At 42.9% G+C, this 14130-nt stretch overlaps 1 protein-coding gene across 1 annotated transcript; it reads right to left on the reverse strand.

The window, feature by feature from the left end:
- Positions 1-4296: 4296 nt before the first annotated feature.
- LOC139447716 (kyphoscoliosis peptidase-like) lies at positions 4297-9552 on the reverse strand. The gene is made up of 4 exons (XM_071229167.1): positions 9290-9552; positions 7370-7485; positions 6569-6685; positions 4297-6123 (listed from the first exon to the last, which is right to left on the reverse strand). Exons 1-4 carry the CDS (start codon positions 9431-9433, stop codon positions 4455-4457), a joined length of 2046 nt encoding a protein of 681 aa, XP_071085268.1. The 5' UTR covers positions 9434-9552; the 3' UTR covers positions 4297-4454.
- Between the last annotated feature and the right edge of the window lie 4578 nt (positions 9553-14130).

Below are 14130 nucleotides of genomic sequence, written 5' to 3' on the forward strand. Positions count from 1 at the left end.
GATTCTTGGTTTATCAGCACCATATCCATTGGTAAAGGTCTTTGACTTGCAACGCGTCAAGTTTTCTCCCACATAAATATCACACGTCATTATTGAACTGAAACACGGCGTAATACTCACCTAACGAATTCACTCGAAGTTTCTATCAGCTTTTTGCTGAAGTATAATTCTATTAAATAATCTTATATTTTGTCCCATATCTAATGATTTTGTCATATGATCTATCGGTGCGCCTGATGAAAAAATCAGAAATTTAATGAAGGGATTGTGAGCTCTCATCTTTTTCGCTTTATAGAATCAGTTTATGAACTCCTGTTTCTGGTAAAAATGCCGTTATCACGAGGAAACCATTCATGTATTCATATTTTAAACTGTTCTCAATGCTTTCCGATGCTGAATTCTCCAATCTAAAATGTCTATAAATCTATCTTGTGGTCTGGACCGAATGGTAGCTTTCCTTTTATTTGTTGAAAGGAACTTGTTTGAGAATATGTCCTCCGTAAATCCATATTCCATTGCGTCTTGCCTAACGCCCCATTCCCCGGATCGTGTACTGTACTCTCTCTCCCTGACGTACAGTTGATGATACAAGACGCCATCTGGACATTGCAATGTTCTTTCGAACCATCCGTGCTCCCGTACACTTTCAGAACACACTGTCCACTGCTGGGAGAGGTCACCGTGACCTCAAACTCCCGCTCCCCCGTCCCCTGGAGCGTCTTGTGTTTACAAACTGGAAACCGATGAGGACACAATGGTCTGCAAAGTGTTGTGATAATCATTTATCTCACCCAAGCGATATTTCATGTGGAGGTCAGTTTGGGATGATAAAAAGAGTGAGTTGGGTTTAACGCCGCTTTGAACAGTGTTCCAGTTATATCGCAGCTTGTCAGCTTAATGTGGGAGGAAAGCCCGAAGTGATGCAGGACGTTGACCACTTCGGTGAAACCCACGAGCACGGGTATGGTGCTGATAAACAGACTTATTGTTGAATACCAGTTACTGTTGTGTTTCAGTTCGGATCAACAACCTTTATTTAAATTTTCCCTGTGTTCATTGAAATTCCTGCATTCTGATTAGTTGAATTGGTCACGAGTTATTGCATACATTACCCAATGAATGTAAAAAATTAAGCCACGCCCACTGAAGCGGACTACTTTTATTACAACAGAATGTCGGGGAATCCCAGTATTACAGTCGAGGGCATTCCCTTTCTGTTCACGTGTATGGTTATGCACATGACATTTAGCGAAATTTATGCATATTCATTGTCCAAACAACCCTTTCAGATCGAAGGCCGAGAAGGAATGAAATAACAACGTGCAGGCTCGCTGGCCTGTTTTTTTCCCCGCTCGCCTCGGTTCCACAACTTCCATGTCTTCGGGTTTCATTTCTAACTAGCATTTTTCCAACTGTGTCTTCCCGTACTCAGTGAGTGAGTGAGTGAGTGAGTGAGTTAAAGTTTAGAGTCACATCGGCAATATTTCAGCCATATAGTGACGAAACAAAATTTGACTCCCGTACTCAGGGAACTAAAGTTCGAATCTGGCGGTAACTGACCATGTCATTTGAAACAGCCGCCTTCTCCTGAAAATATTTGTTCCGGCTCGTTGCAGTCTGACAGTTGCAGTTCGTCTTGCCCCTTGCCTTGATTGACAGGTCCTTCGAACTTTGTTTTGACCCGACTCTGCGTTGATTGGCTACTGACTTTGTGGGCGTGTCAGGTTACGTGCATAAATTTAACAATCACATGATTCATGTCACGCCACAGTATGTATTTCTACACCTGGAACGTTTATCAATCTCGTCATTTTTGATGGGGATATTTTGGTGTCCAGGCGAATGAGATCATAACTTAAATTCGGAATTGTGGTCATAACTATAGCATAATTCATTATTTTAGCAATCTCATTAAAATCAGATCTTAGTTTTCGCTACCGCTGAACAAAGATCTGAGGACATCCCATTACGGGTCGCGTCAGAACGACCTTTTTCGCGAATTTTGACCGACCAATGAAATGACCGACAAGAAATGGACATTAGCCAATCAGAAGGCAGCTTTCTTGAGCTTTACGACACAAGTTTCAAACCGGCGACTACGCTTCGAAACATATTTTGACGTATTCTCGATTAAAAATATTAAAACTGATAAGAAGAATATTCTGGAAAGGCTTATAGGTGTCCTAGAGTGTATAAATATAATCATAAAACCCGTAACTGTCTTTCGGAAAACCCCAATACCGACTGTTACTTTCATGATCTGGTAAGCGACGCTCTGATTGGTTGGATGAAAGGTCGTTCTGACGTGACCCGTAATGGGATGTCCTCAGATCTTTGTTTAGCGATAGCAAGAACTAAGATCTGATTTTAATGGGATTGTTATTTTAGCATCATTAGTACAAAACTCAGTACACACATCCTTGACTCGGTGTTTTTTCGTAAGCGTAGCGCTGTCTCCGTATCACAGGAAGAGTATGGATTTAAATAGACAATTACACCATCTGGTGCTGCTTGCAGTCAATTACATATACCAGCTGGTCACAACTGTGGCTATCACGTAGGTATTTCTGTGTCACATGGAGGATATTTCATGTGTCGAGTGAAATATAATGTTTTTCTCATCGTGTGAGGAAAGGAGATATTTTCACGAATATATTTATTATATACTTCTTGTGTTGCTGTCTAGCGGAAAATTATTTACAAATGAAACCTTGAAACGTAAATTCTCCCTATCTAACACGCATTGTCGTTACACCCCCCCCCCCCCCCCCCCCCCCCCCCCACCCACCCCCCCCCCCCCTTGTAATTGCGACTTGACTTAAAAAGTAGTTTCGAGTTTGCAAATATTAAAAATGTAAACAAAAGTAATAACAAATACTTGAGGTCATTAAAATTACTTTATCATACATTTGGATATGATTATATACAAAAACAACTTGAAATACAATTATTTAAACAAACAAACAAACAAACAAACAGACGCTGCCTGGAAAAGGAAGTGTTTGATGCTGATTATTTGATACGGGTACTGTAGGGAATAGTACATGCATCATATCAATGACGAGCTCACAGCGGTTGATTGGTTGTTTTTTTTGTTTAACGCCGCACTCAGCAATATTTCCAGCCATATGACGGCGGTCTGTAAATAATCGAGTCTGGACCAGACAATCCAGTGATTAATATCATTAGCAACGATCCACGCAATTGGTATCGATGACATGCATCAACCAAATCAGCGAGCCTGACCGTTAGTCGCCTTTTACGACAAGCATAGTCACCTTTTACAGCAAGCATAGGTTGCTGAAGACCTATTCTACACCGGAATCTTCACGGGTCAGCTCCCAGCGGGTTGTCTTTTGAACCTTAAGCTTGCATTGTTGTCTCGGCGACTGCTTTCAGCCGAGTAACGTTTTGATAACGTTCGTAATTGTTTGGTCAAATCATAATTTTCAAGTACATATTGTTTTGGCCCGGCATTTATAGTACAGATATCAAATACCTCACCATCGAGCAACCACTTCTTTCATGTTTTTTTCATTATCAGCCACTATCAAACATGGATGTATACTTTCTTTTGCCCTGTAGTGTATGATAATATAATTTATTTACGTTTACACGATATATGTATTTTCCACTTGACGAGGGGCGGTCTGGTAGCCTGGAGGTTAAAGCGTTAGCTCGTCACGCCGAAGACCCGGGTTCGATTCCCGACATGATTACAATGTGTGAAGCCCATTTCTGGTGTGCCCAGCTGTGATATTGCTGGAACATTGCTAAAAGCGGCGTAAAACCATATTCACCCACTAACACCCACGGTCGAGCTGCCCCGAAACTGACGTTCAAAAGGGTATGAAAGACACATTTTGACGTTCACACGTTTTCCAAGAGAATGTGTTCTTGAAATGAGCGTAATCACTGACGAACTACTTTCAGGTATAGGTACTACTTTCAGTGTTTACAAACAAACATGGCGTCGCCCTTCTCAATCGTGAATCTAGAACAACTACTGTGATAATTGTTAGCATTATCAAAATAATCGGCAGATAAACTGAAAATCAGTGTCTTTTTGGGATGTAGCTGAGACTCTTTACAATTTTAAGCTTAATGTGAGAGGAAAGCCGAATGTGATGCAGGTCTCAGACGTTTACCACTTCTGGCGTGCCAAAGGGACGCAACTCTGCATAGCGACCGGGCCCCCCGTGTCTCCCCCCACCCCACCCCCCCACCCCCCCCCCCCCCCCCCACACACACACACACACACACACCCTACACCCACCCCCACCCTCCCTCCCTGTATCAAATAGATCACCCTCAAATCCTCATTTCCTGTTTGTTTTATTTCAGCCAAAACCAAAGTCTCTTCTTTATTCTTCCCGGAAGTTTATATGAATGGGATGTCACATGTAGGGACGTCTGAAGGACAGGAAGACGTATGGACCACTGTGTCACGTGCATCAACTAACGGTGTACTCGTAGAGTCCATCAAATTTGGATCCTTCCAGATCCGGGGTCCCAAAGACTCCCACAGACCCCCTCCCAGGTACCTCAAAAGTGATGTCAAACACATCTCCTGACTTCTTTTCATGGACATCATTGTTGACCATAACTCGCTTCAGAGTCTTCGATCGCAGTCTGAGACGAACATTTTGATTGGCTGCTAAAGACCCATGTAATGGTTCCATTAGGGTACATCCGTAAGTCTTTGCATGTGTGTAGACCACTGGAAAAGGCTTCATGTTTTCAGTATCCGATTTACTTTCAACAAGGAAGTCAGCCACCAGATCGAGGGACTGAGACGTTTTCTTGTCTTCATGTTGAGCAAACAGAGACAACTTGTAAAACCCAGAGTTGGGTAGCCTTGCTTTAATAACCAGCGTTTTGCCGTTGTAATAGTCGAACACATGCTTCTCCAACTTTGACTCTCGTTGGTACAGTTTCACGGACGTTGTTACAAACTTGCTTGTCTTCAACTGCAGTTGCAGTTCACCATTGCTGGTTGAGAACACGCTCTTGGAGAATATATCGTCAAGAAATCCGTACTTGGTGGCTTCTGTCCGAGCACCCCAAAGTGTGTCCTGACTGGGATATGTTGAGGGTTTTGAGGACGGACTATCACATTTAATCATCCACTCTCCCAGGTGATCGTACTCCCTCTGACCATCTCCACTGTTGCTGTGCAAAATGAGTTTATAAACTCCTTCCTTTGGTAAGTTTCCAGTAACTTCTATAAACCCACGTCCCAGGAATGGACAAATATGTTGACTGAGGTCCTTTTTGTCTGCGTCCTCCAGTCGAAATATTGCTTTGGGATTTCTTTGTGTCTTTAATCTCAATTTGAATGTCCCATTTGTACTCACTATAACGTCCTTTGACCTCACTGAGGACGCAAAGCCATACTTCGCCACGTCAACGTCTCTCTTCACTCCCCATAACCCAGAATGAACTGGGTGTGAATGCACCTTGTCAAATACTGATTTGCAGTTTATCTTATAAGTGATTATTTGTGAATGGCCAACTTCAGTCGAATCAAGGGCTTTACCGAAAAGTCTCAGGTCGTACTTCCCTATCCTTGGCGGTGTAACCTCCATTTTAAACCTGTTTTTACCTGTCTTTCGTAAAACAACGTATCGCTCGTATTCTATTGAAGATTTGTCTTTCAGATGGCAAGATATGTTTTGTAGATCCATACGACGTGTTTTAAACGTAATAATACACTTTTTCTCCACGTCAATTGTGTGATGTTTATAAGTCGACACAAAGCCCCATGTTGTTCCTGCAGTGTCGACCATTGCGTTTTTGTTAAACTCCTCAAGTGAGAGGGGTCGTTTCAGCAGCTGGAACACCTTGCTTTCGTCCATGTCGTTATCCATATAGGGTAAGTGTTTCACTGCAAAGTCCTTGGGATCCGTCAGGAAGTGCATGTCTTCATAACGCTTCTGGAATCGGTTGTGTTCATCGACGCTGCCAGCTCCCCAGGTCACGTCCAGAGGGAGCCACTGTCCATTGACGTACACGATGTTCCACGCATGCGCTGTTTCTGATTCCGGCGTGAAGCCAATCTCGGGGTTGTAGCTGCGACCCTTGCTAAAACCTATCACCATCTTACAGGGGATTCCCACTTCACTGAAAATATAAAAAAGGATTCATTTTTTTCAAAACCGGCATATAGCACAAACAGTTGCAAAGGTTGCAAAATGACCAATGTACAACAACGGTATGTGCATAAAACAAATTTTATTGAGATAGAGGTAGTTATAAATGCATTTCACCCTACTGTTGGCAATAGCCCAATGCGTGGACGTCGCTGTGTCAGTGCACTTATCTTGAACGCGACGGTGAGCCCCATTTAACATCATCTTCATCTGTACAGGGTTGCGTTGCCGAGATGCTGAGACTCGTACGTTTTGTTATCACCGAGTGACTGTCCTTTACGAAGTTGTAAACATTTACAAACATAAGTAATTGTGTTATAACCACACTCCCCATCCTGTGAATGATTTACATGGAATATGTCATTAATTTTCAGATGGTATATGTGTACAGTGTACAGTGTTATATCTGTACTAACCTGCAGAGAGACAGGAACAAGTTGGCATAACCTTCACAGACGCCCTGTCGTCTTTGTAGCACACGTTCGGCGTCCTGGCGTCCGTATGTCTTCAGGCGTACACCAAAGGCGTCGTAGCTGAAATAAAGTGAGTGAGGGAGTGGGGGAGTGAGTGTATTGTCCTAGGTAGTCCCTGACTGAAGATACTTATATAGCGACAGGCATGTGTGTGGGTGCGTGTGCGTGTGCGTGTGCGTGTGTATGTGTGCGTGTGCGTGTTCGTGTGCGTGCGTGTGCGTGTGTGTGTGTGTGTGTGGAAGGGGGGGGGAGCTGCTTGTACTAGTCAGGACTAATGGCGGTTTTAACATGGATACTACCCTCAGATACTATATACAGAGTCTGGGCAAGCAATTCCTCAAATCGATTCTCAACAGATAAAATTCAATCAATTTGTAATTCTTTTCGATCCTTCTCCAACTCAATCACTTATTTTCTTTAAATTCTGCGAAATAATGATTTTGTACAATATTTTTCTATTTCGCGGAATGCACATATCACCATACCACCGTGAAAAACCGTGATGAATTAACTTGCTCGACTTGTAAATATTACTACACACGGGTATGAGTGTCGGGGTAACTTCAAACACCTGCAAGTATGCTACAAATGTAAGATTTTGGATAACTCTTTCTTTGTAAAGTACAGAATCTAGTATTTAATTTTTGGTTGTGTCCCATCCGGGATTGGAACCCACACTTTACAAAGAAACATTTGTTACATTTGACCAATTCATAATGGCATTGTGTGTTCCTGCAACTGTACCTGATATTCTCTGCGATCCATCTGTAGAAAGCTCGAACCTTCACCATGTCATTCTTGGCCGACTGCATCAGATATTGGGCGAGTTTCGTCACCGACACGCATGCGGAAACAGGTGCCTGTGAATACAGTTATCATTTAATTGTATCGGCTATGCTGCGGTGTAATTACCTATTGATTGTTAATTTAAGCTGCATTTGTTATTACAATTCAAGTTTTACGATCGTTATTGTTATATATTTACAGCGGTCATACAAATATTTATTACAATTTGTCTTAATATAATAGTGAGTGAGTGAGTTGGGTTTAAGCCGCTTTTAACATTATTCGGGTTATATCGCGTCGTGTCAGCTGAATGTGGGAGGAAAGCCCGAAGTGATGCAGGTCTTAGACGTTTACCACTTAGGTGAAACCCACGAGCACGGGTATGATGCTGACAAACCTAGAAATATAATCAGGGCGAACCGGGATTCGAACTCACGATCATAGGTTTCTGGCGTGCCCAAGGGACGCAACTCTGCACAGCGAATCGCGACATCTTAGATGTCCCCCTCTTAATATAATAGACACTGGGTCAAATTGTTATAAGTTGGTCAAGGTCGTTTTATAAATATTAACATTAATTGATAGCTTCATGCTTGTGATTTGTCATTATTTGTTTCATTAAAACTATTTTTTTGCGGCAAACAAATTAAACTTATATAGTAATTAAGTATTGCTGTCGCTTGTTTATTATTAATGTTACGTTGAGATACATTTGTTTTGGGCTACTGATGCAGGAAATTTTGTAGGCGGTTAGAGATGGGATCTGGACACGTTGCTGTAAATGTGATTGTTGGTAAGAAAGAGAAAACAACCCAAACCTCGGACATACGGATTATACGGATTCCCAAGGTAAAGACAAACCGTGATTCCTCGTAGGCCGTTAGTTATTCCCTTGGACTGTTTTTGTATATCCTTTTTCCTGGTATGATAACAGGATGCGATAGTGGTGATTATAAAGATGCTGGGTAGAATAGGTCTTCAGCAACCCATGCTTGCCGTAAAAGGCGACTATGCTTGTCGTAAGAGGCGACTAACGGGATCGGGTGGTTAGGCTCGCTGACTTGGTTGAAGCATGTCATCGTATCCCAATTACGTGGATCGATGATCATGGTGTCAATCACCGGATTGTCTGGTCCAGACTCGATTATTTACAGACCTCCGTCATATAGCTGGAATATGCTGAGTGCGGCGTTAAGCAACTAAAAAACAAGACTTGATCGCACCTGTTGGGTGTCTCAGTGTTGACATTAACGCGTCCTCGCACAGCCGCCACTTCACAGGTGAATTGATCCATCACGACCATGTGTTACCTGCATCAGGTCAAGGTGACATACCTTGACACATTTCTAAGCGAGCATGTCATCCCAAAGCCTGACGTGATCTGAATGTGACGAATCCGCTCGGACTACCCACGCGTTAATCCCGGGGGGACATCAACCATCAAATCATTGCGAAAACCGAAAGTAGGAACCTCTATTACGTATTTCTAAATAACAACGCACTGATGACTCAGCATATATCATGAAAAACCTATACCCACAACCCACGATATCGGCATAGGTCTCCGTGTGCAATACATATGACGCGTCTACTTTCTGTCACATAACTACTGATGCACGGACATATCCATTGACCTAAATTACCTCTACTCTCTATATAAAGTATAAGTCATATACATACATGTACAGCCAGCGGCGCACGGAAATGTGTATATTTAGAACATACGTGACACTGTTTACAAATAGTATACATTGATTAAATATTAGAGATTAGAAGACACATCACAGCTGAATCCTTTGCTTGGTCAAATACTAAATATTGTCTAATGTGATTTATATATCCAATATTAGTTTGATACATCAACGTTTGAGACTCTACCTTCAGCGAAAAGCTATCTATGTCTTCAAATGAGGCCGGTAGAAGCTTCTTTCTGGACATGGATGGCGGCCGAACAGGTGGATGCGATTCATCCGAAGCTGCGCTCTCTCTGTATCGTCCAGGGGTTGATAGTCTCCCTCCCATGTTAAGTAACTAGACACACTTCTTTGCTTCTTTGAGTAGACACACGTGAAATCTACCTGAACGTGTTCTCAAACACAGGTAGCTGAACACAACATGCCACAGTGATCGTGTCACTTTATGCCCTGTGTTCTATTTATAACACTGGCGGACGTTCCCATACTTTAAACTCCAACCGATGACTGAATGAAATCTATTCAACGTCAGCTCTATTTCAAAAAGCATTATACGACTCTTGATCCCCCGTCGTTTGATGATGCTTACAACACCCAGTACCTTAGTAAAGCTGTAAAATGATTAATGGTAGATGTGTTGAAGAGATCAAGTGTTTGAAGGGCATTTAGATGTGATACACATAAGGAAGAGATTTTATGGCTGCAACTTCTTTTTTGTGAATGAGTGAGTTGGGTTTAACGCCGCTTTTAACAGTATTCCAGTTATATCACGTCGTGTCAGCTTAATGTGGGAGGAAAGCCCGAAGTGACGCAGGTCTAAGACGTTTACCACTTCGGTGAGTGAGTGAGTTAAATTTTTCATCGCATCGGCAATATTGCAGCCATATCGCGATGAGAACAAGATAATAATTTCGATATTCCTGTCAACAAAGGACAGTAAAATGGTAGGGTAAATATCACAATTAAACAATAAAACAAACCAGATCAAATTTAAAACACCAGTAAGTACATAGAATAATAATATCAATTAAAAATAGGCTATAAACCACCAGCAACCAAAGTTAGACCACCTCACTGAGGATCATGGGACCACTTCGGTGAAACCCACGAGCACGGGTATGGTGTTGACAAACCTAGAAACATAATTGGGGCGAACCGCGATTCGAACACACAATCATCGGTTTCTGGCGTGACCCAAGGGACGCAACTCTGCACAGCGAATCGCGGCGCCTTGGACGACTGGGCCACCCGTGCCCCTTCTTTGCTGTGAGGAACACAACGTTTCAGAGTACATGTATATGCTTACTCATTCATCAGGTGAATGAAAGCATATATATGTACATGTAAGAACTTATTGCAGTGATCTGCCCCGCTTTTAGCAAAATTACTTCAATATCACGGCTGGGGTCACCAGGAATACCCGTGTCGATACGCTAATTAATTGTCGTGATCCACAGAATACATCTGGCTATCGATACGGAGTTACAATGGCTTACTGATAAGGATAATGGAGTTATTCCCCTTTTCTATGTGCATACGTAGACATCCCCGACGTTTTTTGACGTCATAACGAAACACTTATTCACAATATATTTGTAAATTTTCCAATCGAATGTGTAGCGTTATATGATGTATGTTAATATCATAATGTCGTTCTGATATTAAGGCGGTAGGTTTGTTCGCACACAGTGTACATAAGGCTCTCAAATATAACGTTTCGTCCCACGAACAAAATTCAGCACAGCCTGCTATCTAAAACTTGTCTTTAATTATATAATATTGGGTAGACAATTCATCACCGTATATCTTCTCAGTTCTCAGAACCTACAAAACGTCTGACAATTAACTCGGCAACCAGGATTCCTGAGGTGATATAGCGACTCTGGGGGCTCGAGTGGCCCAGTTGTCGGAGGCTCCTATATTCGCGGTGCAGAGTTTCGTCCCTTGAGAGTCGTCTCAATTATGTTTCTAGGTTTTTCAATGAGTGAGTATGGTTTTACGCCGCTTTTAGCAATATTCCAGCAATATCACGGCGGGGGACACACATTGTACAAATATCGGGAATCGAACCCGGGTCTTCGGCGTGACGAGCGAACGCTTTAACCACTAGGCCACCCGACCACCCCCTCGAAGTTTGTCAGCACCATACCCGTGCTCGTGGGTTTCACCGAGGTGGTCAACGTCTGAGACCTGCATCACTTCGGGCTTTCCTCCCACATTAAGTTGACACGCCTCGAAATAACTTAAACAGTGTTCATAGCGGCGTTAAACCATGCTCGCGCACTCATTCAAACACGCACACACGCACACACGCACGCACGTACATACGCACGCACGCTCACTTGCTCACTCACTCACTCACTGTTTGTGGAACCGTGAAGATCCGGGGTAGAATAGGTCTTCAGCAACCCATGCTTGACGTAAAAGGCGAATATGCTTGCCGTAAAAGGCGACTAATGGGATCGGGTGGTCAGGTTCGCTGACTTGATCTAGCTGCGTAGATCGATGCTCATGATGTCAATCACTGGATTGTCTAGTCTAGACCCGATTATTTACAGACTTCCGTCATATAGCTGGAATTTTGCCCAGTGCGCCGACACTAAACACTCACTGTTGTGACTATTTTCTAAGCCTTTAGTCAGAGATCGTGCAAGTAATCGCCGTGTCCACATTAAGCTCACACAAGTGGCTGTGCGAATGCAATGGATATCATTTGTACCTGTCACGTCCCCAACATAGCTGACGCACAGCTGCTTTATCTTCGCAGCGGGTAAACAGGGGCGGGTTGACCAGGAAGTTGTGTTGCTGTTTTTAACAGTTGTGTGAGTGTGGTTGCTATGTCACAGATGAGCTCAGCTTGTGATCTAACTTCCCTAAACGGGTATACAAAAAAAATATCGATTTTGCTAATCTCGCGAGGTTGGCGGTTGCCCAAATCCACTTGACGTGTTGGGAATAAATAGACACGATTAAGTACATGTCACAGTTTATGAATAGGTGGGGGTGAAATGGGGTTTTACGTCGCGTTTAAGATTATTGCGCATATATAGTGACGTGCATGTACGTGTGTGTGTGTGTGTGTGTATGTGTGTGGCTGATTGCACAAGTAAGTGGGTAACCGGTAAGATGAGATGGTAAGTGGCTGTTAACCTTCTAGCTCCTCACGGGCAGCTTGGGTTGTATACTACCCAGGGAGCTGAGAATGAATATCGAGTGCTCACTGATCCATTGACCAGGGTAATAATAGTGTAGCGCTATGAGCATCCACTCGGTGAATGGAATCTGGCGCATTATAAATGCACTTATTATTATTAATATTAAGTCCAGGCTAATGCCGATTGAATAGCCCACGGAGATACCATGCCGCACTTTAACATGAATATCCCACCCAGACACAGTATACTGACGAATACCATCATTTAACGTCATTTGGGCTGACGCGACCGGGGATCATTTTTCACTGTACTGGTTTGTCGGTTTGTTTAATGAACAATTCTTTGAGAGGTGAGGTGAAATGGGGTTTAACGTCGCGCCCAAGATTATTGCACTTATATGTGTGGCTGCTTGTTCTAGGCCGGACTCATGTCGATCTTAGTAGGCCAACTCAGACACAGTACATTGACTCCAACCGACCAGCCCTTCTTTTATGCCCTAAATGTCGAGGACCAGGCAGGGAAACAACAAGTACCATCTTTTAAGTTCTTTTGCTATGACGCGGCCGGAGATCGAACCCCGGACCTTCCACTCTCCGGGTGGAAGCTCTACCACGTATAGACCACGTTGGCGATCAGTTTATTAATAAAACATTTAAACACTAATATTATTTTAAACAGGCATTGCTTGTGTAATGTCTTTTGGTCGATTAATCTGGTGTTAGCAATTCCACGGTTCCTCGTATAAATGTATTTTCCTACCTCACACAAATCTGGCTTTGGGTTTCTTACATTTGAAGAGTATATATCACGCCGGAGGAGTAAAAACCCGTTGAGCCTACACCTAGAGTTAAAGCTATCTCCACTTACACACTCTGCACTGGACTGACAATGTATCATGTGCTAATTTAGGAAATACAACTAACTCAGTGTCAGATAACAGTGTCAGTGACGCTGCTAAGCGATTTTAAACATGTAAACATAAAACAGTTGTTTGTTTGCAGCTAACGTTCCACGAAGGTAAGTTTATACTGTCTCTCGTCTGGGTTTTATTACGAAAACCAAACTATAATACACTCGTAACATTTTATATTTGAGATAACACTTTGCTAGTAAAGTAGAAATTCTAGTACCTTTTGGGGGTTGAGTCCCATCCGGGATTCGAACCCAGACTGCCAGAGTAAGGCACCTAATCGCCAGCACACAAAATCTAAGAAAGCGTTATCCCAAAAGTAACATTTGTTACATTTGACTACTTTCTAAATGGCATTGTGTGTTCAAAGCACGTTCTGTACACTTGTCAGAGGGCTACACACAGTACGTGATCCAGACCACCAATTGCCGGACTTTTATTTTTGTGGAAGACTCGGTGGCTGAGTGGTTAGATCGCGAACGTGGGGGCTCAAATCCCGGATGGGACTCATCCCCGAAAAGTACAAGAGTCTGTACGTTACTAACAAAGTGTTATCCACATTTATAACATTTGTTACACTTGACCACTTCATAAATGGGGAGTGGGGGAGTGGTTTCTGATTGAAGCCCAGGTTTCATTCATTGTAATTTGTGTGAAACCGACGCACTGTGTAGTTATTTTAGTGTGTGAAACCGACGCCCTGTGTAGTTACTTACTGTGTGAAACCGACGCACTGTGTAGTTACTTACTGTGTGAAACCGACGCACTGTGTAGTTACTTACTGTGTGAAACCGACGCACTGTGTAGTTACTTACTGTGTGAACCCGCGCACTGTGTAGTTACTTACTGTGTGAAACCGACGCACTGTGTAGTTACTTACTGTGTGAAACCGACGCACTGTGTAGTTACTTCAGTGTGTGAAACCGACGCACTGTGTAGTTACTTACTGTGTGAAACCGA

This window comes from Haliotis cracherodii, unplaced genomic scaffold (genome assembly GCF_022045235.1).
Source record: "Haliotis cracherodii isolate W230 unplaced genomic scaffold, xgHalCrac1.p SCAF_7, whole genome shotgun sequence".
In the NCBI taxonomy this organism is placed as follows: Eukaryota; Metazoa; Mollusca; class Gastropoda; order Lepetellida; family Haliotidae; genus Haliotis; species Haliotis cracherodii.